General features: G+C 40.2%; 2 protein-coding genes across 7 annotated transcripts in view; one reads left to right on the top strand and one right to left on the bottom strand.

Annotated features, from left to right (window-relative positions):
* Positions 1-1,239: 1,239 nt before the first annotated feature.
* Maip1 (matrix AAA peptidase interacting protein 1) lies at positions 1,240-12,625 on the bottom strand. The gene is made up of 5 exons (XM_021197992.2): positions 11,663-12,625; positions 8,941-9,012; positions 7,083-7,209; positions 5,559-5,706; positions 1,240-3,504 (listed from the first exon to the last, which is right to left on the bottom strand). Exons 1-5 carry the CDS (start codon positions 12,110-12,112, stop codon positions 3,426-3,428), a joined length of 876 nt encoding a protein of 291 aa, XP_021053651.1. The 5' UTR covers positions 12,113-12,625; the 3' UTR covers positions 1,240-3,425.
* The window catches only part of Tyw5 (tRNA-yW synthesizing protein 5), a 19,049-nt gene continuing 3,198 nt past the window's right edge, over positions 12,139-27,989 (top strand). The window contains exons 1-7 of one of the 6 annotated variants that reach the window (XM_021197988.2): positions 12,250-12,505; positions 17,189-17,324; positions 21,937-22,006; positions 24,860-24,904; positions 25,251-25,275; positions 25,457-25,594; positions 27,378-27,465. In XM_021197988.2, the coding sequence (XP_021053647.1) occupies positions 12,428-12,505; positions 17,189-17,324; positions 21,937-22,006; positions 24,860-24,904; positions 25,251-25,275; positions 25,457-25,594; positions 27,378-27,465 (580 nt within the window). In that variant the 5' untranslated portion in view covers positions 12,250-12,427. Of the gene's footprint in view, positions 12,506-17,188; positions 17,344-18,649; positions 18,668-20,443; positions 20,462-21,936; positions 22,007-24,859; positions 24,905-25,250; positions 25,276-25,456; positions 25,595-27,377; positions 27,466-27,989 lie in introns of those variants that run through there. The other 5 variants (XM_029538969.1, XM_021197990.1, XM_021197989.1 and 2 more) reach the window with 5 other exon arrangements.

Below are 27,989 nucleotides of genomic sequence, written 5' to 3'. Positions count from 1 at the left end.
ATGATGGCAGAAGCTTCGGGCTTCTGGTTACATTACATCCACGGTATGGAAGCAATACCCATCTCTCTATCTGTATTCAATCTAGGATCCCAGGCCACGCAACAGTGCCTTCCTATCTTCCTTAATCTAATCTAGAAACTCCCTCACAGGTATTCACAGAGGCTTGTCATCTGTGTGATTCTAGATCCTATCAAGTTCATTATTAATATTAACCATCACAAAATTAACAGAGAGAGAGAGAGAGAGAGAGAGAGAGAGAGAGAGAGAGAGAGAGAGAGAGAGACTAGTACTAAGCAGTTGAGAGTACTGGGGACATTATCCTAGATATCTTTGATGGTATTTCCTCATACATGAGTATTTCTTAGACTTATCATTTTCTGGACACAAAGAATATACTAAGAATTCATTGAAATTATGGAGACCATAATCTAGGCATTAGATATTGCCCCAACCCTGCCTCCAGTTTCCGTTAAAACTGAAGGATAACTGACAACCTGACTGTAACTCACTTTCCTCATCCATTTTAAGATCTGAAAACTTGATAGCAAGTGATAACTGCCTGCAATTTTTAGTCCTTTCCACTTTAACTATTATCGTTTTCATTTCATCTAGGTATATTTCATCTGTGAAATATTAAATGAAACTACATGAAGATTAGATCTAAGTATAGAGGGATTGTAGATTTTAAATACTTCACTAAAATAGAATCATTTCATCTTAATTTTCTTAAACACGTTACCATAAACTTTAGTTATAAATTGCACAGACACAAAACACACATGAATCTCCCATTTTAAGCTGACTTTGATGAGTCATAATTGTCTCAAGTCATGTAACCACTACTAGCTGAGACACATCATATTTATCACATCCCCAAGCCTCCTGTGGATACCTTAGCAATCAAAATTCCACTCTTGCCCCCTCCACCCCAGCTCTGGTTTCGTAGTCCCAAGCACCTACAGAGTTGTAGACTATCTTTGCTAAAATTCTTCAGAAATACAATCGCACAGTTGAGTAAGTCATTTGGCTTGTCTCTCACTCTCCATTGCTGTGTTTGTCAGGCCTGTTCAGTTTGAAGGCCAAGAAGAGAAAACAACCAAAACCCTGCTATATCCTTGTACAATTCATTACATAGAAGAGAATTTGTTTTTGCTTTCCTTGGGTAAATGTTCTGAGAATGGTACTGAGTGATCCTGCATTACCTTCTGTTATTATAATTAAACACCATGACCCAAAGAGTTTCTTTTGGCTACAAGAGTTTATTTTGACTTACAGTTTCAGAGGGAGTCCATAATGGTATGTGTGTTGGGACAGGGCAGGACAGAAGGCAGCCAGAGCAGGAAGCTGAGAAAACATGAAGGAGAGCGAGCCAGAAGTGGAATGATGTTAAAAATTCTCAGAGCTGGTCTGGGTGATGTCCTTCCTCCAAGGTTCAGCATCTCCCTTTGTTCAAACCTTTCCAAATGTCATTGACTGGGGATGTTTAGTACGTGAACCTATACAGGAGATTTGTCATTCAAATTACCAGAGATTCTATGGTAAGTCTTTATTTAATAAGAAGCTGCCAAACTCTTTTCCAAAGTGCCTGCACTATTTTTTTCCATTGTATGAGCAATATACACGAACTGCAGTTACTCTAAGTCTTCAACAGTTGGTATCAGTTTTGTTGATTGGCACGTGGTCTGAACGCTTTCATGAGCTTTATGCATGGCAACCTGATCCCTATTGTAGTTTATGAAGAAAGTGAAATTTAATCAACAGTATTTGGAGGCAGGTCTTTGAATGAGGTCATTGGTGTGGGACCATGACTGCCTGGTAAAGGATCAGAGTATTCCCAGGTGCTCCAGGTAAGGTCCTCTAAGAAGGCCATCACCAGATGCAGCCACTTGTATCTGCAGAACTGACCCAAAAATAAAGCCAGAGGACACACCCAGTGCGGTTATTGCAATCAACATAGAGACTAAAGCAGCAGTTGTTACAAGTTGTCTTGGTAAGTTTGTGTCACCAGAATGTAATTCCAGATGACTGGGGTACAGCTATATATATTAGTGTTATGAAGTAATTTACTTCAGATTGTCTGACTAGTATCTGCCATACTGTCGGGCATGTCAGTATTTAGCTGTAAGGGTTACTTATGCATTCTGGTTATGCTTTTGCAAGATACACACATTTCCTTAAAACCTGTGACCCTTTGGTTCTTACTGCTGTCTTTCAAAGAGCAATTTCACCTTGATTAGAACTTTCCTGCTTATGATTACTGCCTGCGCCCCTCCCCCTCCCCCAAAGAACTCTGCCTATCCAAGGCAGCAAAAATTTCTCCTGCTTCTTTCTAGAATCTCTACTTTTGTCCATTTTGCAAAGCTCTTATCCTGTACAAGTATCAGTTGTTGCATTTGTTGAAGATTCTTTTCCTTACTGAATTACTCTGATACTTCGGTAAAATTACTTGCCCATATATATGGTTCAATTTCTGAAGTTCATTTTGTCCAGAGGTTCTTAGCAATTCTGAAACATATCTATTAGTAACAAATCTGTTTATAGTTTCTAAAAGCCTTCTGTCACATTCATTTTTCTAAAAAGGTAGTAAGTACTCTATTATCCTCCTTCCCCCAACATCTCCTCTGCCCCTCGTTTAGTGCCTGTTTTCCTCTCATGGCCTTCCCTGACGCACAGGAACTGAAGTCTAGACTCCACAATATAAGCCATGCAATCACTGTCTGCGTCTGACTCATTTCACTTAACAGATTTATCTCCAGTTCATTCATTTTCTTCATATGATTTCATTCTTCCTTACAGCTAAATAAATTCCCGCTGTGTACATGTGCCACACTTTCTTCATGTATTCTGGTGCTTGCTGACGGACATCTAGGCTGGCTCCATTTCTTCACTGTTGTGACCAGTAAACAAACATGGATGTCGTACAGAGGTCAAGCGGCTATGGTTCTATCCAGTCCTTATCTGGATCACTATCCAGATAAACATACTAGGCTCAGTGGCATGTAGAAATCTTGCAGAAACTTGGATCATTAATTTAGAGATATAGAGTAGTTTCAATAATTCACATGTATAAAACTAGACTGTGACACATGTACATATAAAACATTTGAGTGACACTCAGCAGGACACCAATGTGGTGCTGTAGTTTTGTGTTTTACATATATACATATGTAATTTAGGATGATATTAAACATGACACCAATGTGGTGCTGTAGCTTTATGTTTTACTTGGATCTCCTTTAAAGAACACTAGCAATCTGTGGAAAATGCTTTATTGTATTAGGTCAATATACTGAGTATTTTCAAATAATACAAAAGTAATCCACAGACTTAATTAAATTAAAATCAAATCATCCAGAAACTTGTCTTCCTTAGTTTTTCACAGCAATTATTAAGAGTTCACGACCTGATTTTTTTTTCAAGAAAGATTATTCTAATAACTTTGAGTGTTCAATCCGTGCAATCGTCCAATCAGGCTTTACTCCTTGTGTGAATTCCCTCTGAAATCTAGGAAAAACATAAAGACCATGATCTTCCATCAACTCAAATGATCTTGGATAACAATAGCAGGGAAGGAGCATCAGTAAGAAGCTAATTCAATGGCTAACGGTTAGTCAAGATTAAAATGGTTACTCTTTTAATGTAATAAGAATAATACCACAAATACTACAGTACATTCCAGCACTTTTAACAGTCTGATCTAGATTCAACACCCAATAGCCCCTGAAAGAAATTTGAATCTTGTTATTAAAAATTTAATAAAGCACATGCCTAATCTGAGCAGAAATAACTGTACTCTGGTAATGCAAACAGCACTTTAAATATATAAGCCAGCATACAGGAAACGTGATTTAACAAATCACACCGTTACCAACTCAGTGAAAAATAATGGAATTTGGCTCAGTTCATATATATTAAATCAATCCTTAGAGTACAAGTTTTGAAAAAAGATTTTATTTTTAAGTGTGTGTGTGTGTGTGTGTGTGTGCGCGTGTGCGTGCGTGCATGTGGATGTGAGTGCTCATGGAGGTCAGAGACATTAGCTGGATGACAGGTTGTGGGGCTTAGGAACTGAACTTGGATCTTCTGAACCATCTCCCCAGCCCCCACTCTCAGTCGTTTTGAGCCACCCTCAATATTTGAGGACTATTAAGAGACAAAATTTAGTACTAATGATATAGATCTTAATTATAAACAGTATTTTTAAAGAGACAATTAATACATTTAAATTGAGTAAGTATTTAATATCTAGAGAAAATTTAAGACAATTATAATCAAAGCATAAAAACAAAACAACAAGAAAACATTTCTCAGGCAGGTATGGTGGCATACTACTTTAATCCCAACACACAGGAGACAGGGGTAGGTGGATCTTTGTTAGTTGTAGATCAGCCTGGCTTACATAGTAAAGTCTGAACAAGTCAGAAATACAGGGAGACCCTTGTCTCAAAACAAACAAACAACCCCAGCACAGGAACAAGAAACCTTTAGACAAGTGAAAACAATTGAGCATTTGTTTTGTTACTTTAAAGCACACTTGTATATGGCTGGCAAACAAGAGCAGTGTTCTCTTAAGGAGTGTCTCCACTGACTTGCTTTACTTAGCAGCTCACCTTTCCCAAAACTGCAAAACAAAACAAAACACCCCAAATACCCTCTTTTTTAAATCTCTTTAAATGCAGGCAGTGGCCCTTCAGTTCTGCATCTGACTGAAGGGTTTAGTACATGAAAGGTTATAGATAAATGTCTTGTGAATGAGCAAGAGTTAAGACAACTAGGGCAGTTGGAAATTTCAAAGATGGAGGCACCTTATGCTTCATCCCGTACACATCTCCGCAATGTGACCTTGCTATTTATTGTTCTTCAAAATAGAGACTAAGGTGTATCTACATGCCCTTTCAATTGTACAAATCCTGTGAATATTCTGATAGTAAACGATGGCAAAATAACATTGTTTCAGTTCTCTTTACACACCCGTCACTTTCTTGGCATCCAGTACCAGGCAAATGGTGTCACAAGTTAAACTAAGGCTGTGAACCAAACTGTAAGTCCTAGAGAAACAGATGCCCCATATGACAGAAGAAGCCACTGTGAGAATGAATCCTCCTGTCCCCAAGACCCTTGCTGATGCCAGGTGAGGCAGAGGAAGCCACGAGCTGAACTTCCATAACTCATAAAGCAGTGCACCACAGGCAAAAGCCGCAGCTCTTTGAAGCTGCTGGCTGTGGGTTGCCCTCCCCCCCCCCCCTTAAAACACAGTATTGCTGTGTTGCCTGGCTGGCCTGGAACACACTGTGTAGACCAATCTGGCTTTGGAATTACAGACACCCACCTGTTTCTCCCTCCTGGGGGCTGGATGAAAAGTCTGAGTCATCACTGTGCCCACAGAAGCACCAGCATTTTCCAATTTTAACTATCCTTATTCAGTGTATCTTTATGACTTTTTTCTTCATAGCTTGTCAAATTTCAATTCTGTTCTTCCTAAAGCTCTCTTTAGCTTACCCTCTTTGACACCACCTTCTATTTACTGGACAAAGGACAGGAAATGCAGTCATACTTACTCATAGCTTGCACTGAGCAGCTGTTTAGTTTCCATGCTCTGATCCCCCAGCTTCACCTGGAACACATTGGCTCCACTTAAAGACTCACTGGGGATGTTGGCACTAGTCAGATACCAAAAGCACATCAGGATGTTAACAAACTTCCTTCCTTAGAGAGAAAACACAGACATACACACAAAATCAGAATAATCTATCAGCCACAAGCCCAAAATAAAATCAGGCAGTAAGTTGCTGCAGATCAGACCAGTCTTTCTGCACACTCAAATGTAACTTAAAATATATGAAGTAATGCTGTTTCTTTATCGAAAACTCTCGTAGGCTTCTGCCTGCTTTGCAACTCAGTAACCAATCTACTATTGTGTTGAACATATTCTTTACTGAGTGATTATTCTCAGCTTACACCATTTTCTAAAATGAAAACAACCTTAAGGCAAATACCTGGTGAAAAAAGCCCCACCTACATTTTCCCCCTTGTTTTAACTGTCCCAGAGAAAGGCCTTTGGTCCTCTACCCTAACTTCTCTGCTGTGCCTCAAGGCTCATAATGTATGTGTAACACAATTAACAGCCATGGTGCTATGACTGAATTTGTCTCATAATGTATGCGTAACTCAGTTAATAACCATGCTGCTTTATAGAATTTGAAATGTTAGTGAAGAAGAAATTAGCTTGCATGTGAAATTATCTATTACAAGTCCTCTACTGTCACTGTCTTAAGGATATAGGCAGAGGCTAGTCCTCCTGTGTGCCCACCTAGTAATGCATCTATAAAATCTGAGACGGCATGATTAATCTGTGAACTTTCAGGTGTGTTATTGGAAAACTGGTGCACTGGAAAGAGAAAGAATCATATAATCACCAAAGTTCCGTCCAACTTTACCATTACTACCTAATTCCACCTATAGTTTGGGATCTTTATCCTTATGTGTCTTTATCTGACACCTTTGTTTTGGCTTTCTTTTATACTTTATTCTTTCCAAATAACACACAGCTAGAAATGTAAAAAGCTCATGTTTCCTACACTTTAGGAAATCTGAAACATTAATATTTTTATTTAAGACATGGGAGGAGCCTGTCCTAAACAACCTATTTTCATCAACATACGTAAATATTTCTCTTCTTTTTTTGAGATCGGGTCTCTCCACGTAATCCTAGATGGTCTTGAACTCAGAGATCCTCCTGCCTCTGCTGGGATTAAAGGCCTGAGCCACCACACCTGACCCTGGATTTTCCTGCTGTATAGTAAACAGTAACCAGGTAGAGATTGAGCTAGAATCTACTACCCGGCATCAACTCTTTTAGTTTGGTCTTTAATAAACAAATACAATATAGTGATTTTTCTTCCTTTTCAAATTCATATTTATTATTATGTATACTGGGTTGGTTTTGTAAACTAGCCAAGGGATAGTGGTTTTTGAAAGGCTATAGTTTGCTTACAGACAGAAGTCCTCTGTCCTGTGGTACTCACAGCTTTGGTTTATTTGAACAATTATTGATCATGTAAAGTTGCCTCGGCCACCGTTACCTTTCTCATCATAGTAAATGGAGATATCGCCTGTTGATGTGTAGACAATGTCATCTATGTCTGCAGCAAGTGCATTCTTATGGTTATCAGACAATGAAGTAACCTTTTCTTTTAATACCTGCAGCACCTGAGTTGGGAAAAGAAGCAGTTTATTCATTCAGTTTTTAAAGTATTTTAAAAAGTGATGCTTATTATGGAATTTTTCTTTTATTTATTAGATATTTTCTTCATTTACATTTCAAATGCTATTCCCAAAGCCCCCTATACCCTCCCCCGCCCTGCTCCCCAACCCACCCACTCCCGCTTCCTGGTCCTGGCATTCCCCTGTACTGGGGCATATGATCTTTGCAAGACCAAGGGCCTCTCCTCCCATTGATGGCTGACTAGGCCATCCTCTGCTACATATGCAACTAGAGACACAGCTCTGGGGTGTACTGGTTAGTTCATATTGTTGTTCCTCCTATAGGGTCGCAGACCCCTTTAGCTCCTTGGGTATTTTCTCTAGCTCCTCTATTGGGGGCCCTATGTTCCATCCCATAGATGACTATGAGCATCCACTTCTGTATTTGCCAGGCACTGGCATAGCCTCACAAAAGATAGCTATATCAGGGCCCTGCCAGCAAAATCTTTCTGGCATATGCAATGGTATCTAGGTTTGGTGGTTGTATATGGGGTGGATCCCCGGGTGAGGCAGTCTCTGGATGGTCCTTCCTTCCGCCTCAGCTCCGAACTTTGTCTCTGTAACTCCTTCCATGGGTATTTTGTTCCCCATTCTAAGAAGGAGCGAATATCCAATATATATAAAGAACTCAAGAAGATGGACTCCAGAAAATCAAATAATCCTATTAAAAAATGGGGTACAGAGTTAAACAAAGAATTCTCAACTGAGGAATACCGAATGGCTGAGAAGCACCTGAAAAAATGTTCAACATCCTTAATCATCAGGGAAATGCAAATCAAAACAATGCTGAGATTCCATCTCACACCAGTCAGAATGGCTAAGATCAAAAATTCAGCTGATAGCGGATGCTGGTGAGTTTGTGGAGAAGAGGAACACTCCTCCATTGTTGGTGGGATTACAAGCTGGTACAACCACTCTGGAAATCAGTCTGGCGGTTCCTCAAAAAATTGGACATAGTACTACCAGAAGATCCAGCAATTCCTCTCCTGAGCATATACCCAGAAGATGTTCCAAGTTGTAATAAGGACACATGCTCCACTATGTTCATAGCAGCCTTATTTATAATAGCCAGAAGCTGGAAAGAACCCAAATGTCCCTCAATAGAGGAATGGATACAGAAAATGTGGTACATTTACACAATGGAATACTACTCAGTTATTAAAAACAATGAATTTATGAAATTCGAAGGCAAAAGGATGTATCTGGAGGATATCATCCTGAGTGAGGCAATCCAATCACAAAAGAACTCAGGTGATATGCACTCACTGACAAGTGGATATTAGCCCAGAAACTTAGAATATCCAAGATACAATTTGCAAAACACATGAATCTCAAGAATAAGGAAGACCAAAGTGTGGATACTAGAATGGAATTTTTCAAGACTTATTTTTAAAATACTTTATCTACTCATCCTCGGAAATAAAACTGAAAAGCATCTAGTTATTCAACTAGGTAACTCCTGATAGAACGTTACACATAAAGACAACTGGAAAGCACATCTGCCTATCCATGATGTTAAGTGCCCGGAGTCACTGCAACTTTTATGACCCAAAGTACCATTAAGGCCAGACACTCTCTGTTGGCGCATGTTCTGTTTGAAAGCAGAAGTGGAACCATGCATGTATCATTCTATTGCAAGAATCATAGACTTTTTTTTAAATTAAAAGAACACTTTACCTCTTTGGCTACAAGTTCTTCCAATAGATCAAATTTACACTGTGACAGCAACTTGGATACATAAGCAAAAGCCTTGAAAAAACAGGAATGTAAAGATGACAGTTATTTCAAAACATCACATAAAATAGCATACCACATTCATAATTGTATGGTTAGTATAGCAAAAACTGCTTTATGGTAAACGTGACAGCAAACACTATTACAATAATGTCGGGCATGACTGCTTTTAAGTTGATTGACTTTTCTCAGATGGCTTGCCCGCATATACAGTTACAAATGAGCTGACTACAAATTATGAATCCATTTCTAAGTCTTGGGAAATGACAGTGTATGGCGTATGTACTAGATACCTCAATAAAAAATTACCTTCTATTGTATTTTAAAATGATGATATAAACAACAATGACATACCTCTTAATCATTTACAGACAGCAATTAGAAAGTAAAACACTCTAGATTGTACTTGAAGTCTGGAGATCTGGGTTATAGACAGAACCTCCCTACGATGTATGTTAGGTTTAGAAAAGTGGGAGAAAAGAGAAATAGTTTACATTCTAAGACAGCAAATCTCAACCTTAAGAAGAGGGAAGAGAAACCACAATTCTCCACACTCAGCAATGAGAAAAAGCTGGTACATTCAGATCCCACTTGTATTTCAGGAGCTATAAGCCAGCTGAGAGAAGATACGTTAGCCAACAAGTTCAAGAATTTAAGATGTAAGAGAGAACCATCTAATCTTGGAGGACCACAGAGGTTCCCTAAAGGAAGCAGCTGAAACCTGACTACTGGCTAGAGAAAAGCGAGCATGTGTAACAGAGAACTGCAAATGATTACTAGATGAACTGTCTCTCTGCCATGGTCACGGTGAAGCCCTAAACTCTAAGACCTTGGGGTATGATATTATTTGAAGACAACACCTTAAAAGAGGTCATTTAAAAAAAACAAGGTGGTTAGTGTATCATCAGTACCTTTATGACAGGAGGAAATGTACAGAGATGCCAGACATAAACAAATGTAGCAACCTCAGCAGAAGGCAAACTTCTCATCTCTAGATATTGGAATACTTATGTTTAAGCTGTTTAGGCTGAGACCCCCTCTCTAATAAGCCCTAGGAAACAACCGCAATTCAGCACACATGACTCTTGAGAACATGCACATATCCAACTTCAAGGTCTCCCTGAACACTACAGAGACACTCAGGGTCAGGGATCTTGTATGTTTGGAAAGCTCTCACATGCAGTATGAGTGATAATCCAGACAATAGGAACTATAACCATTATGTAGAATCCTCGTCTCTACTTTGTGTGATCGAGATCATACCTGAGCAAATTGCTCTAACATGTAATAATGAATCATAATGAGGCTACCCTGGTAAGATCCTCTTCAAACCAGAGTTAGTTATGAGGTACCTTGTGGGGGCTAGAAATGGAACTTAGGATCTCTGAAAGATGTTCTTTAGTCATTGAACCATCTCTCCAGCACACTTGGGTCCATCGTGTCTAAACAAGGATAGAGGCCTTTTCAATTCGATGTTATATGATGATTTCCATCCCTGAACTAGTGTAGCTATGTATAGGTGGTGTAGCAGACTCACATGTGAGCACTGCAGAGCAGTAGTAGGATCACACCATCTTACCCCTCTGTGCACAAATGACACAGAGACCAGACTAGCAAATTCACCCTTTCATCATACTTAAGTAGGCGCTAGCACTCAAGCTTGCTCACTTCCAAGAGTTGACGCAAGGCAACAGGAGTTAATACTGACACAGATTACACGAAGTTGAAAACTCATTTACAACTACATGAGTTGGGTATAAATGGCTAGGAATTGGGCAAAATCTGAATAAGTCAGAAGTAAAATTATAAATACCAGCATATAGTCAATATTGTTAAAGTATTATCCTGATGGTCTATTCTAGTATGAGCTGGGGAATAAACTACGACATCTACCTTTGTATTAATCAACAGTTTTGAAATGCTAGGGACTGACAACCTAAGAAAACTAAAAGGAAAATTTAAAAGTCTTCCTAGCAAGAAACGCATGTACACACAAACTCTGTAAATGAACTTGGGATTCAAAGTGACCATGGTTAAGGCAACATCACTCGCCCTTCAGAAAGGTCATGATGGGCAAAGTCAGAGCTAGGAATCACTAGTGTGCTAGACTTGGACACTAAGCAGACCAGCAGACTCAGCGAACTTGAATCCTTGACAGAATATATAGGTAGAGAATGTGGAAGGCAATTCAGATCTGTCAAACAGCTGGTAGGAAGCTCTGCCTTTCCACTGAAAATGGTATCTTATTACTTTGGCAATGTTATCTTATTCTTCACCATAACTTCATCCGTTCAATTTATTTCACAAATACTCATGACGTGCCTACTATGTGTGCCAGGCACTGTCTTCTCTAATTTTCTAATTCTGGAAAAAAAAAAATCATATCCAGAAAAAGGATTAACCGGTTTTAAAGTGGCATGCACAAACAGGCTTTGAACTTAGGCCTTCACCCCAGTTTCTTAAATGAACCCCTCCTCCCTGCCGACCATGCGAACACACTTAGAAGCTTATTCAAGTCCAGAAGAGGCTGAAAGATTCAGTGGCTGGGCCACTACCATCGTGGGATACCACGGGGGTCGCAAGGAAGCACCTTCTCGGCTAAACACTTGATCGCGGAAACGCTGACCGCACGAGGCAGAGGGGTCATTTAGGGGAGCGAACCAACCTGCTTCGCCCCTTCCGAGAACTCGGCGATACTGAACTCTTTGTCGAAATAGGCCCAAATGAGGAAGGCGTACATTCGAGTCCGGACCCAGTTGATGGGATTGGAAAATCCCAGAATGATCATCCTGGTCCTCTGGCGTTGCTGGGGCGGCTCCTCGGTGCTGTAGCTGCGGCTGGGACTAGCGGGCAAGGAAGCGAGGGCCGGGGGATGTTCTGCCCGGCCGAGAAGGGGTCTTCGGGGGCCCCAGGAACGCATCACGGGGCTGGCCCAGGCCCGAGTGCAGCGAGGGATCGGAGCCGCGTTTGAGCCCAGGCGACGGCGGCACAGGCAGCAAACTTCAGTCAGCGTCAGCCTCACCTCGGTGCTACCGAGAGTCCGGAGTCGGGTGGCCCGGCCGGGCAGCGACCGAGAAAGCAGGGGCAGAGGTAGGAGACGGGCGGCCAGCGCCATGTTTGTGACCTTTCACCTCTGCATGCCTGTGCAGTACCGAAAGCAGGCCGGAGGGAAACCAGCTCGCCGGGATTGGAGAAGTGGAACCAAGGCCGCCTAGTTGTCGCCGCCTCGGGTGAGTCCTCCCATCTCGGCCGGCCGTGTAAGCACTCAGCCCAGGCCGAAGCCCTCGGGCTCCTCGCCGCGTGCTTCGAGCCAGCCGCCGCCCCCTGGGGTCAGTCACCTAGGCGGACCTTTTCTTCCGGGGTACTGTTTACGGGGGGGAAATCACGCGTGGACGAACTCGTCCAAATTCCCAGGCCTGTGAATTCCACCATGGCTGAGCAGCGTCTTCCGGTACCCCGGCTGCGGGGCGTCTCGAGGGAGCAGTTCCTGGAGCATCTTTATCCACAGGTGAGGAGGCCCGCCGCGGGGAAGGCAGGGCAGACACCCCGGAACCTTCTGGCGGCCCATCTCCTCTCCTGCAACCCAGAGATTTTTCGGGGGGAAGAGAAGGCTCTTTGCTGTCAGGGGAGAGAGCGGAGGGGACCTGTAGTCCTGCTCGGGAATCCAAAGCCCTGGAGAGAACGCCCCCATTTCTGGGGAGCAGGATGACCGGAGAAAGCTGGGTGGCATGAAGCACTTTACCGAAGCTCACTGAGAGGTCGCGCGTGTGGCTTTTCTGACCTCACGTGCTCCTTTCCTATGGAGTTTTCCTAAAGTCTAGTTCAGGCTCCCTCGCCCTTCTCTTGGTCCTAATAGCCCCTGGACTATTTCGAGATACTAGATTTTTTTGAAGCTCAATATTTCAGAGTCTAATGAAGGATTGCAACAGGGAAACCAATGGAAATCGTCTCGTAGGTTTCCTCTGGTACAGATCATTCCTTGATTTAAACCTGGATCATAATTAAGGCTTAACAAGCCCTTTAGTGTTTTCCAAGACAGGGTTTCTCTGTATAGCCCTGGCTGGCCTGGAACTCACTTTGTAGATAGACAAGGCTGGCCTCGAACTCAGAAATCTGCCTCCCAAGTGCCAGGATTAAAGGCGTGCGCCACCACAGCCCTGCACCCTTTAGTTTTTAAAGAAAGAAGTAGCAAAAAGTAGTTAGATTTAACAACAACAACAAAAACAACAACAACAAAAAAAAAACCAAGTTTGCTCTCAGGACTTTTCAAGAAAGTCCAAGAATCAGAATAACAGAGTAAGGATTCTGGCGAATATTCTAAGGGAAAACAGCCTCTGAAGTATGTTAGTGGTAGTAGTATGGGATCTGTAGATACAGCTACGCTTTGCTGCTGGAGCAGCCTCAAGTGTTGCTTTGAGAAGACAGGATTACCGACGACCCTAGAAGAATTTCTAATCCAGTCAATATAAGGCAGAGTTTACGTTTACTAAGAGGCTGTAGTTCATGCTTCAGCAGAGAGATGCTTTGGGCTAATACTATAGTTTGATCTGGTAGAACCACAGCTTACTAACATTGAACGAAGAGTTTAAGACCCGTCTTTTTTACAGGTCAGTGGTGGCGCACGCCTTTAATCCCAACATTCAGGAGGCAGAGGCAGGCAGATCTCTGAGTTCCAGGCCAACCTGGTCTACAGAGCAAGTCCCAGGACAGCCAGGGCTTCATGGAAAAATCTTGTCTCAAAAACAAAGAAGAAACAAAAACAAAAAACCCACAAAATGTAACAAGACAAGTCTTTTACTGCTGGTGGAGCTTCAGTCTTGCTCATGAGAATCCTAGAAAATAACTGGCTTACAGGAACAGGGATAAACTGTACCTGGTCATATGCATGTTGGCTTAGACAGGATTTGTTGCTATTGTAATATTCTTATTTATAAAAAGAAATATTTCCATGTAGGCAACCTCCCAGCAAGATTTTTTAAATCGTGCTTGGATGATGATGATGATGGTGGTGATGATGGAGACAGGGTATCTCTGTGAGGCCCTACTTGTCCTGGTACTCTGATCTGTAGATCAGGCTGTCTCAAACTCAGAGACCCACCTGCCTCCCTAGTGCTGGGATTAAAGGTGTGTGCCATTACATCCTGACTAGTTGTGCTGAATTCTTACCTCTCAGCTGGTGAGAGACTTTAGACTTCAGGGTGAAGACCTTTCCATCCCACGTCCTTAATTTTCCCTGTCTTTCTGCCTCACCTCGGTAGCCGTAAGTCTGCTAGAAATAGAACAAAGCAAACCAATAGAAGAACAGCAGTTTTTCATCAGTAGTCATACTGTACAGTCATACTGTATAGTACTCCTGTACTGAGATAACTAATTCTTGACCACATATGCTGCCCAACATTAAGAAGCTTTGATAATTCGCCCTTGGTGAAGGTGTATTGAAATAGCAGCCAACTGGTTCATACCAAGTGATTTAACTCTTGATATGGCTTATAAACTACATGTTTACTTTATAACAGAGCGATTTTTAATTCAGTGATTGTTCCGTACATGAAAATAATGAATTTTGCTCATTTTCACTCCTATCACTCGCTCTCACCCTGCCCTCTCCTATTGCACTCCTTGTCAACAAACCTCTCTTCTACTTACGAGTGTGTCACTGGGTTTATAGCAATTTTATATTTATTTATTTGGTTCTTTAAAAAAAATATTTATTTATTTTTATGTATATGTGAGTACACTGTAGCTGTCTTCAGACACACCAGAAGAGGACATCCAACCCCATTACAAATGGTTGTGAGCCACCACGTGGTTGCTGGGAATTGAACTCAGGATCTCTGGAAGAGCAGTCAGTGCTCTTAACCACTGAGCCATCTCTCCAGCCCAGCAATTTCATATTTAAGAATTTACTTGGCAGAGATTTCTCTAAATATATGATAGTATCTACAGGACTCTATTATACTAGTAGTTATTAGAAGTAAATTATACATGGGAGTGTAATTAGATAAATTATTGCTCATTCTTTGATATATATGCTATAAAAAAGAATGACATGTGAAAACTAATAGCAATGAATTTCACAGTATGTGTGTTAAACTTGGAAAAAGAAAACATTGTTTGTTTTGTTTTGTTTGTTTTTTAAAAAAGAAAAAAGCAAATGTGTGTTTGGGGTACTTTGAATAAAAGAAATATAGGAATAGTACTTAAGAAATGAATTGGCTGTCTCTCGAGGATGAGTGAGTATGAGCTGGAAGAATGTGGTAAGATAGCTGGCCTCAGGGGGAGTCAGATTAATGTTTTACAATCTAAAGTAATACAAGAAAAACAAAGCGGGCGTTGGGAAGAGGCAGTGGGATTTCTGTGATTTTTGTGGCCAACTTGGTCTACATAGTGAGTTCTAGGCTAGCCAGGGCTACATAGTGAGACTGTGTCAAACAAACAGAATTCAACAGAAGTGAGAAATCATTATTTAAAAACAACCCCCCCCTAAAAAAAAAAAAAAGCAACAAGCAAGCCTGTTAGGAGTCGTGGAGAGTGGAAAAGTAACCTAAGTTACCTTTAAAACAATACTTTAATTATGTGTCTTCAGTCCAAAGGTGATAAGGACTGAAAACAATTCTAGTGAGCAGTTCTGAGAGTGTTTTCTGGAAATTCTAGAATATTGCAGATGATTGAACATTGATGGTGGGAAATAAGTTTTTTTAACTGTTGAACAAAAAAACTTGCAAAGATACAAACAATAAAGACTAGATTTAATCTTGGCATATATATTATTCATAATGCATAGTACATATATGTTTATAGATAGGTATGCAATTAAGTATCTAGATTTTGCATATGCCCTTACATGTCTGTTGCCTTTAAAATTGAGAAAGCAGAAGTTATGATATAGCACTAAAATAACTCCTGTAGGGTAGATGAATATAATAAAAATACATTATACAGATACATTAAAATGTCAAAAGGAAAGTTCCCAGGGAAAAGAAACTAGAGTTTTCTTAAATGATGGATTGCAAAGCTGGACAGGGAAAATAGAAAAGATAACTGGATCATTTTATTTTGCTATAAAGTAAGGAAATAGTTGGTTTTAAAAGTCACAAAGAAACCAGCCTTCTTGTCAAATCTACAATAATTTGAACATTAAAATTATACCAGTAAAGCTGGAGACAGAGGGATTGAGTAGATGTTAGGGTAGAACATCATGTGCCACCTGATGTGCCCTGGGAGTTCTAAACCAACCCTTTTGTGGAGCATTCCTTACTCAAATTTAATCATGGAGAAACTAGATAAACCCAAATCCAAGGCCATTCAACAAAATAATTGGCCTGTGTGCTCAAATATATTAAGGTCATAGACGACAAAGAGAGCTGACGAGCCGTTCCAGATGGAAAGAGTTGTGCTCACTGATTCTGATGTGGCATCTCAGCCTGAATTCTAGGTCAGGGAAAGAACTCGAAAGGAAATTATTGGGATAATTAGTGAAATTCAGATGCACATGGTACGTTGCATAATAATATGTCAGTGTGAAATACAACTTTGACAATTTCTCTGTAAGAGAATAGCTTTGTTTTTCGGAAGATAGACTTGAATCTTGGAGATGAGAGGTCATGATATTAACAATTTAACTTTAAAATGGTCCAGAAAAATTAAGTTTAATAACATATCTGGGGCCAGGCAGTGGTGGCACACACCATTAATCCCAGCACTTCGGAGGCAGAGGCAGGCAGATTTCTGAGTTCAAAGCCAGCCTGGTCTACAGAGTGAGTTCCAGGACAGCCAGGGCTACACAGAGAAACCCTGTCACTAAAAAACCAAACCAAACTAAACCAAACCAAACAAAAACAAACCCATATCTGTCTTTATACACTGAGTTTGTGAGCAAGTGATAACACAAATGGAGTGCGTATTGGAAAGCTGGTGAGTCAGGTAGAGAGGCCATGGAATACTTCTGTTGTTGCATTTCTTAGGAAGCTAAAATGATATCAAAATTAAAAGTTACAAAAATAAGGTAAACTTTAAGTATATTTTTTGCCTTAAATAACATGAAAATACTTTAATATTAGAATTTATCTGTTGATGAGGCTGCTTTGTTTTCCAGTTCTTAAATATATGCTTTAAGTTGGACATGTTAGGCTGAGATGAAAGCCACACTCTGATACCAAGGTAGTTGCTGTGTTTTTCACCTTCATTACAGAGAAAGCCTCTCGTGTTGGAAGGACTCGACTTAGGATCTTGTACAAGCAAATGGACAGTGGATTACCTGAGTCAAGTTGGAGGGACGAAAGAAGTGAAAATTCATGTTGCTGCAGTTGCACAGATGGACTTCATTAGTAAGAACTTTGTCTATAGGTATTTTCTTCTGAGGTTATTCTGGGGCTACAAATAACTTTTCAAATCTTTAAAAATATTTTTACATCATTATATAAAGACCATACTGCATTTTATCTTTAGTCTAGTTTATGTAATCATGGAATAGCTTACTCCTTTTTAATGAGTGGTTTAAAAGACAAGAATTCTGAGTTTACATAATTGTACAGAGACATTTTCCACAGGTTTATTTTTTAAATATAGGGTACACCCTGTGTTCTGTGGAGTCATGGAACAGAGAATTTCTGCTCTTGGAGTTAGGTTGCCTCTGAAGTTGTGTGCTGTGCTCGCCCAGTCTTTACTAACCCGTTTCTGCTGCCATTACCCAGCACAGGAGGTTTTCTTAAAGCCTGTTATTTCTTTCTGCCTCTCAAAAAGCACAGGGCTGCTTGTATTTGGTGTATACTTTCTTTGGTTTAGTAGCATTTAAAACCATGCTGAATCTTCTCCTGATGAAATGACCTTGCATGCTAATAACATCTTTCATTCTTGTTTGATACCGAGTTGTCTATGATGGGTGAGTCAGCTGCTGAACTTCTAAGCTTGAAAGCCTTAAGGTTACCTTGCAGATTTCATGTGCTTTTTATCCCCATGCAATTCATTAAAAATGTAAGGTTAAAAAACAATGTTCACATTCTGAGCATGTGCAGTTCCCAGTAAATTAAGTCTATTGAAAAGACCCTGTTGTTCACAGAGGATTTCAGGTTAGAGATGAGCTGAATGGTTTCTGTCCAGGCTGTCCTACTTTCCAATCCCATGTGGTAGTTGCCTCAGTTTCTGAGTGAGTGGTTACCACAGTAGCTCTGGGATACTTCACAGGCCACAGATTGAATTTAATTGCCATAAATTTTTCCCAAGGGTAAGAACTTGGCACTTTTAATTTAATCAAAAAAGTGGGCGAAAGTACTGGAATGATAAGTGTTCTTTTCAGCCTGTGGTTAATATTACTTATTTTCCATAGTCAAATGCCATAACAAGTGGGTATTGAAACTTCATCCTGAATGGATTTGATGTTTTCTTATGTCTTAAACTTTTTAAAACTTGCTTTTCAAACACATATATAATGTAATAGTTTCTATTCCAGCTTTTTCAAAGCCTTTCACTAGAGCTACCAAAAACATGAACAATTATTTTTGTGCAAGGAAAAAAAGTAGATGTGTTGTTTGTTTTTCCTATTGTGGGAAATATTCAAAAGACCTGCCAACTCTGCACTACCGCCAGCAGTTCCCTGCCCTGGTGGGCTGGCCAGCCTGTTCTTATCCCGTGGGGACTGACTCAGAGCTCTAAAGTCTCTCCACCAAGCTCGGTAAGTTCCCGCTGGCGAGTTGCTACCATGCCAGCCCCGTGCTTCAAATCCCCCACAGCCTTTGTGGTGCACATCAGGCAGACTCACTCTTTGAGGCTGTACCTTTCTCCCTTGAACCCAGATGAGCAGCTATGTGAAGGAAAACACCACACAAACTTAGTTCAAAAATAATGGTAACTTAATCACTGGGCACAACAACTGAAATCCTAATCTGTAAGCCTTATTAAATCTAAATCCTCTGGTGGTGGATTCTGACAGATCTGCCATTGAAACTGGGAAACACTAATAGTTGCATCTTATCTTCATGTTATCCCCATCCAAAAAATGCCCAAACTCTCTCCTGCTTCCTGTCTTCCTCAGTCCCACCTATTTGCCCACTGATTGGCTCCTTTATTCATTAGGGATGGTTCACAAGAAGTCACCAGAGTATGTGACTCATTCCGCCTTCGAAACCCTTCCCAGGAGAGAGGAATTAGCATTAAAATACAAGCATCCCCAGGGTTATCCACAACATTTCCCATTTAAAATATACAAGTATATACAAGTAAATACAAGTATTGCTTATGACAATTTTACAGATGAGAAAAATGAAGGTTTTAAAAAGTACCATGGTGCTGCTGAGAGGATAAAGTGCATGTTACAGCTTTGATGACCTAAGTTTGATGTCCTGGACACATGGTAGAAGAACCACCTCCTACAAGTTGTTCTGTGACCTACCTCCTACACACACACACAGACACACACACACCATGGTGTGAATGCACCCATCCACATCTTCCTCCTTACACACAAATATATGTAATATTTTTTTAATTAAAATTAAATGATTTGTCTAAGATCATGTAATTTAAAATGATGAAACCCAGGGTGTATATTCAAATTTGCCTGTCATAAAAACCATGGGAACTGTTCTTTGATAATCTCACTTACTGTTCTGCATGCTGATCCTAAGAAAAGACACTGTAATAGAAGTCCTTCTGCTTAGAGCGTTATGGGGCACAGAGAGCCTAAGGCTGGGGAACTTCCCAACAGCTGTAGGGACAAGGTTGTGGCAGATTAAGGTTCTACTTCTCTGGATGCATGGTCAGTTGTCAGCCTAGCTTTTGTGGAAAAGTTACAAGCATTCCTTTGTTCTCCCTAGTAAGGGAGTACTTACTGGGGGTAAGCAATTGCCCCAATTACACAGGTAGCTAAGAGCCACATTAACCTCCCCAGATCTTAAAAGAGGCTTTGGCATGGATGATAAGTGTGTGTATACAGTGAGGCTTTCAGTAGGAAGCATAGACTAGGAGAGTGCCAAGTAAGTTTGCTTTGTAATAGGAGATGACACTGTGTTATCTCAGGAAATACCAGAGCCCTTTCTTTCTGGAGTGCTCACTCTACCACTCCCAGCAATAACTTCAGTCTAGACTTACAGTCACACTTACAGGACCCATACTTCACAAGGTGACAGAACAGTCACTTAGGTTTTCAGAAGAACTGGAGGCTGGAAGCAGTGTATTAGCAGAATGTTACCAGTGAATTCTGTAGATCCAAGTCATTTTTGGCCAAGCAGTGATAACTTATTCTTAAGAGAACAAGACTGTGGAGTGGCGCTGAGACATGCCCCAGCTTAGGTAAGTGTTCCCCAAAGCCAGTGACTTGAAATGGGCCACAACAGCTTATAGATTCCTTTAAGGGGCATTTTTTTACACTGTACACAGGAAAACCACATTCCTGTAAACAGCATTGTCTAATATCAAACCTTCATCTTTTTCTAGTATGTTTTTAGGAAAACAACAATACTAGGAAAAGGTAAGTTAGCCCAAGTCATCATGCCATTGATGATATATATAGTTTATAGCTGTCTTAGGGTTTCCAGTACTGTGAAGAGACACCATGACCAAGACAACTTCTATAAAGGACAGCGTTTAATTGGGTCTGGCTTACATGTTCAGTTCATTATCATCAAGGCAAGAAGCATGGCAGCATCCAAGCAGACATGGTGCTGGAGAAGCTGAGAGTTCTACATCTTGTTTGGAAGGCAAACAGGAGAAAACTGGCTCCCATGTAGCTAGGAGAAGGGTCTCTAAGCTCATCCCCACAATGACACTTCCTCCAATAAGGCCACACCTCCTAATAGTGCCACTCCCTGGGCCAAGCATATACAAGCCACTACAATAACTCTTCTACCTCATATTCCCATTATATATACTTGGTAATGAGACTGACAGATTTTCAGTGGGGGATTAGAGGACAAACTTTTGAGGACTTCTTTGTCTTGCTGTTGATATAGTACTATCTTCATTATTGGGAAATGTTTTTGCAGTATTTTAAAAAATGAATTAATTAATAATAGGGTTAGAAGCCAGGGTCTGTTGATAGCTAGGAAGCCCTCTGCTGACAGTCTACATCTGGAGAGTGATCTTAGTTCTGGAAAGTGTTGGGACAACTGGAGCAAAAATAGCCCTCTAACTTGAAGAGTATGGTGTACTGGAAATAAATGTTGTTTCTTAAATGTCTGACCATTTTCTCTAGAAGCTGTAACATGGCAGTAGAGCAGGAGTGAGGGGCGGAAATGTCTTTCCCAGTAAGCTCGTTACTCATGTGAGACTAGTAGCTTACAAGACTCTCAGTTACAAGATTTGTTTGCCCATTACACTTGAAGACGGGCCAGTCAGAGCCCCAAAGTCTGTGTATTTTAATTTGAAACTTAGAGTTTACATAGATGAGTTGCTTGCATGTATATATGTGCACTGCAGTAAGTGCACTGCGTGCGCACACGTGTGTGTGTGTGTGTGTGTGTGTGTGTGTGTGTGTGTGTGGTGCCCAAGGAGGCCAGAAGAGGGCACTGGATCCTCTGAAATGAGTTACTGATGGTTGTGAGCCATGCATGTGGGAGCTGGGAACTGAACATACGTCGTCCTCAAGAGTAACACATGCTCTTAAACACTGAGCCCTCTCTCCAGCTCTAGTGTGTGTAATTTCAAAGTAACCTGACACTGTGGAAGCACCTCTTTCAGTAACTTGAGCAGAAGGACAGTGACCCTTGAAGATCCATCTGTACCATATATTTAAAATCTTTAAATCTAAAAATTCAGGTAACTGTCAAATTTATATACTGCTAAATAAGTATTGAATATTCAGGATTCCACCCATGTAGATTATACTAAAAACTGCATTTTTCAAAGCATGTGACACTCAAGTATACCAAGCCTGCATGCATAGTAGATGAATTACTAGTTGGTGTGTTATTTTTACATCTAAGGATTCTATTATGTTTATTTCAGAACTTTACCTTTTAACAAGTTGGTCCAGAGAGCAGCTGAAGAAACACATAAAGAATTCTTCATTTCAGAGGTAATTTTTTTTTTTTTTTAAGAAATCACCAAAGCCATATGAAAATGGGTTTTGTGTGTGTGGAGGCCAGAGGTTAGTTAGCATCAAGTGTTCTCCTCAGTCATGGAACCTGGAAGGTTAGCTAATGAGTAGCCTCCAGGGAATCTCCTGTCTTTGTCCCCAGTACTGGAATTATAGGTGCACACTGCCAAATCTAGTTGTTTTACATTGGTGCTGGGTATTGAACCAGCCTCCTGTTTACACAGCAAGCACTTTATCCATGGAGCCTTCCCTCAGTGGACTTGTTTGTAAAGGACCAGTAGGTTGTCTTCTACAAAAGATCAAAAATGATGTTTCAGAGCTCAAATCCCCGATAGCCATTCTTTGTGGGTTTTTTGTTTTTTGAGACAGGGTTTCCCTGACTATCCTGGAACTCACTCTGTAGACCAGGCTGGCCTCTTAACTCAGAGATCTGCCTGCCTCTGTCATCCAGTGCTATAGCCATTCGTTAACTTTGGTTGGCTAGTCTTCAAGCTGTAGCTCTGTTATTTATTAGCTTTCAAACCTTGGCCAAATTATTTTTTCTTAAATATACTTAGCTCTACTTGAAGATTAAAAATGACTTATTTTATAAGGTTTTTGTAAGGACTAAGTGAATAAAATAATCTTAGCAGTGTGCTTGGCACAGAAACTACCCACACTATTCATCATTAATCCTACTTTTTCTGAAAAAATTCAGATGTTATAGAAAACTTTATTTTCATATCTTACATTAAAATTTCCACATTTTAGCTGGGCGTGGTGGCGCATGCCTTTAATCCCAGCACTTGGGAGGCAGAGGCAGGCGGATTTCTGAGTTCGAGGCCAGCCTGGTCTATGAAGTGAGTTCCAGGACACAGAGCTATACAGAGAAACACTGTCTCAAAAAACCAAAAAAAAAAAAAAATCCACATTTTATAGTTACCAGTAGTTTATCTGTGTAACATTTGTTCAAGATTAAAGCAGGATTTTACATTATAGTATAGTTCTGAGTAATTATATATTTAAATATGTTGATTAGGGCATTAATTTATGCTTGCACATAAGTACAGTTTTAAGTTATGGTAGAGTTGGAGTGATAGCTTAGTCAGTAAAATATTTTCACAGTAAGCATGAGGATATAAGTTGATCCCCACCACATGTGTAAAATGCTGGGCACCCTGGCATATATTTGCTGCAATTTTAGTGCTGGGGACTAAATCCTCTTGAGAGACAAGAGGATCCTGGAGCTCACTGACCCACCAGCATACCCAAATTGGTGAGCTATCTTAAAAAACAAGGTAGACAGCCATCTTAAGAAGAAACACAAGGGGTGGACTTCCAGCCTGATCATGATTAGAATGTCTCTTAAAACCAGCTTCATTAATTGTTCCTCAATACTGTGGCCATTCTTTGCATGTGGATATTCATTGCTTTTAAGGATTTGTTTTCCCATCAAAAGTTAATGAATGGCATAGATTTAAATAGCCATGAAATGTGTCATAAAAGAATCAAAGACAAACTAAAAGATTAAGTTTAAAAATTATGGAGTATACATAAATAGATTAACATGGATTCTCAGTTAAGTCATAAGGAAAGTTGACACTGAGATTGGACTCAGAACATCAGGGAGTACAGCCTGTGGGAGGAAGAGGATGCTGGAGAGGACTTGGGTGTTTGGTGCGGAGGCATCAGACACAGCTGTACACAGCTGGCAGTCTACCAGTTCCCTGTGAGACCCTGAGCAGAGTATCCACCAGAGGAGTCCTGCATAGGTGGCAGCTTGCTTCTAGGCCTCTTACCATCTTTGATTCTTGATTCTATCCTATGTGAACGGTGTAGCCTTGGGTCAGATGCTGAGGTGAACATGAAGAAATTGACAGCTGGCAGCCCCAAATTAAATGCATTCTTTTCCAATAAGGAAGAGCCCTTTTCTTGGTGGGGGACTAAGTATCCCGTCTTTGCTAAATGACAAGTCAAATTTCGAAGAACATACTTTGAAGCTTATTTAAAGAATGGTTTCTTTGTGGCACTAAAATATGAAAATAGCTAAATTGTTAATTTATAATTATAGATTTATAAAGTTCAATGAGTTATGCCTTAAAGTTTGTTATAGCAGTCTATATTGCATTCTGGAAGGCAGAGTTCTTGCATTGGACTGTGCTTGTACTTGAACGACTTGATCTCAGTTCTCCATTCTCTGAGGAAATGTACGTAGCAAGGGTGGGTTTGTGGTTTGTGGTGCTAGTAATAGAATCCAGGGTGCCACAGATACTAGGAACATAGTCGGACTTAGCCCTACAGTGACTATTTTATAATCACTTCTCTTAATTAGATACTCTGGTAGTCAGAAGTGTAAATAATAAATTTTGTTAACAACTTGCATAATTTTGCATTTCTGAGTCATGTATGAGCTGACTCTTTAGAAGGTCTTGGTGTGAGAATGCAGGTTATTGGGGATAGACAGTGTGGCACAATGCAGTCTACTGTTTTTTAATGTACTAAAGGGTGAAGTTTTTATTTACCTCATTTTATATTGCATCAAGTTTATTGTTGGACTCATTTTATTTACTAAATGTTAAATCTGTGTGAGTTGAATTATACATTAACCAGGAGCTTAGGGCATGCTTATGTTGCTGTTAGAATTGTTTTATTTATTGTTTTGTGCATCCAGTTTTGAGCAACATATAAAGACATTTCTTTATGTGGCCACCAGGGAGCATCAGTAGGAAGGATAAGGTAATTTAACTTTTTATAAGATGTAACTAAATCATGTTTTAAGATTTACTCCCTTATTTCTTTTTATTTTTTATTTTTTAATGAATGCTGATGATATTTTTCTTTGGGATGTTTAAGGATGAGAAATACTACTTACGGTCACTTGGAGAAGACCCGAGGAAGGTAAGAATTGTGGATTTGAAGCAGTCACTTGAAATGTCAGTGAGAATTTTCACATTATCACTGAATTTTATATTATTGTTGGACATATAACCCATTTTGTTGTCTGTTTCTTTCGATGATCTGTTCTGAATGAGAAATCTTTAGAAGTTGATTATTTACTCAGAACTATAGAATCTTAGAGTCATCTAATTTACATACAATAAGAACCCTACTGCTCAGTATTTTACAGATGATAGCTCAGCTAATGACATACTTGCCCAAAAGTACTGAAGATTTATTAGATGAGCCTTTATGTGTATTCAGAGCCAAATTATTAATAAACAAAATATATGAGTCTTGCTGACAGTAGGAAGAACTCTTTCACTGGGAAGGTTGGGTGTTGCTGCTGGGCTTCCCCATCATCAGGCTTTAAAGCACAGAATGAAGACTGCCTCTTCATCCTTACTACTCGACGTGTGGGCGGCTGACAGTGATCCTTATGCCTATGTTGTGTTTATTATGAAATTCTTTCCAGATACTAATCTAAGTACTTTTGAATATCTGTCAATTCAGGATGTTGCAGACATCAGACAGCAGTTTCCATCATTAGGAGAAGATATTACATTTCCAATGTTCTTCAGAGAGGAGCAGTTCTTTTCCAGTGTTTTTCGAATTAGTTCACCTGGATTACAGCTCTGGACTCACTATGATGTATGTTACAAAATAAAAAATGTAAAGGTTCAGAAGTCTATTGCTCTTACAGGTCTAATGTTCGTGGTTTGAGCTCTATAGGCTAGTTTGTAGATCTGTGCAGTGTCATTGGCTGAAAAGAGGAGCTGTGAGTCTAGAGGGGCAGCAGTAACGTGGAATCAGCTGAGAGCAAAGCCTAGCTTCTTGCATGGCTCTAAGTGGTAAGGTTCTTACATCATCACAGACGTAAGAAACCATAGATAAAAGGGAGTTACGGGTTTTGGCCTGGGAAAAGGGGTCACCTGGGTTGGTAGAGAGAAATGTAGAGGGCAAAGCAGTATGATAGAAAGTGTCTTAATGAAACAGTTGACTGGTTGTCCAAGTCATATCATTTAGGGGAAAGGAGGAGCATCCTGGGAAGGATTGGCAGGAATAAGAGTTTGAGGTATCTGGAGGTCTTAAGATATACCCTGTGAGAATATCAGATGTGTGCTGATTTGTATATGAGCAGGGTGTGCAGTCTTTGATCCTGATTCTGTGTTCCTACAGTTTTATATGCTGAAATATACATGTAAACATAATAAGCAAATTTTATATGGTGGTGTGTACAGTTTTGGTGTTGGCAGCAGGAGAAACAAGAAGCTAATGCAGTAACCAGTACTTTTCCAGAGCCTTTTGGTGTTTTGAAATGGGACTCTTGTTTTGAACCTCTGGCTAGACTTGACCTTAGACCTTTCTTTCTTTGCCTCCCAACTGGCAGGAATCTAGGTGTGTGACAACATGCCAAAATGTGATGCCATGTATATGGATATTTTAGTACGTCCTAAAACTTCCAGGGGATTTCAACATAGTAACTCTATAGTTAGATGAGACAGATACGAAATCTTAGCATATTTTCAAAGTTGTATTGGCATGATTAGTGAGAAAATTATGTGCTTTATACATTTTTAGCTTTATAGATTATGCTTTAAGTTTTAAGTATTTCCTTTGACAATGGAATATAATGCTTTTCTTAAAAAGAAGTCAGAGTAACAGAGGTTATAATTACAGAGTTAAGGTCTGCTAGTGAAGGGTTAGTGCTAAAAGAAGATTGTGTCAGTAGTGACAATCCACGAATAACCGCTCACTCGCTCACTCAGTGTATGTCTTAATTCTTCAACTGAGTCATGAGCCTCTGCCTTTTAACATTTGCACAATCTGCACCAAGAGAGGGTACTCTTTATATACCCAGGGAAAGTTAACTGTGATTCATTGAAAAGCATACTATGGATATTTGCCTGATTGTGTAGTCCTTTGCAAACAGTCTCATAATCACAGTTTCCATGACCATGCTGTGCGTGATGTATATGCAGGGTTTAACAGGAGCTGTGCTAGTGTTTTCTATTTGATCCAAGACATTCCTCAACAACTTAGTAAGATAATCATTAACCAAAGACAGCCTCAGGTGTACTTACACTGTATTTCCACTTTCTGTTTTCCCAATTCACTGGTCCTTCTCATGCTTCTTAACGTGGGAAGGAATGTCTTCAATAAAGACACTTTGAATTATGACTGTAAGTTTTGTATAAGTCAAATCTTACAAAAGGAATAGGGTTTAAGTAACATGTAGTAACTCAGACATGTGATCTTGGCGGCTCAGAAGCTAAGGCCTGAGTATCAGGTCAGTATGGGCAACACAGCTGAGATCCTGTGCAAACTCCCCCTGCTGCCCCCACCCCCAAGAATAGGGTTTGAAGTTAACTATTTAGAATGTCATTGGGTTGACTTTTAGATATTGTTTACACATCTCCTTATTGATCTTTAGGTAATGGATAACTTTTTAATACAAGTGACAGGAAAGAAACGAATTACACTGTTCAATCCTCGGGATGCACAATATTTATATTTATCAGGTATGATTTAATTTATGTTTCTAGAGTTTATTCAGTTATTTTAATATAGGAAGACCATGTTGTAGGATACTTCTTCCTAAATGTACTGTATTTTCCATTGTGTGTATGTGGTGATTGACAGGCAGTATAAAGAAGTTTTCAAGGCTGGGTGTAGTGGCACACTCCCTAAACCCAGCACTGGGGAGGCTGAGGCTACTGGATCTCCAAGTACCTGGGCTACAGAGTTAGTTCCAGGACAGCCCTGGCAACACAGAGAAACCCTGTGTCACAAAACAAAACAAAGGAGAGACGTTGAAGGCCAGTCCGTGCTCAGCTGCATAGAGTTCAAGGTCAGCCTGGCATATGTGAGAAGCTGTCTCAAAAACAAAGAAGCCAAACAAACAAACAAACAAATACACACACACACACAGAATTTTCAGGTTCTCTTATTTTTATATTTTGGGCAGATAAACCAAGCAGCAGACCAGGCCAAGGTGTTCCACGTGGGAGAGGTTTATTATGCGGGAGTGGGGGAGCAGCGAAGC

The sequence above is a fragment of the Mus pahari genome, chromosome 5, assembly GCF_900095145.1.
Source record: "Mus pahari chromosome 5, PAHARI_EIJ_v1.1, whole genome shotgun sequence".
Classification (NCBI taxonomy): Eukaryota; Metazoa; Chordata; class Mammalia; order Rodentia; family Muridae; genus Mus; species Mus pahari.
The sequence above is the reverse complement of the archived record's forward strand: the minus strand, read 5'-3'. Positions and strand labels throughout refer to the sequence as shown.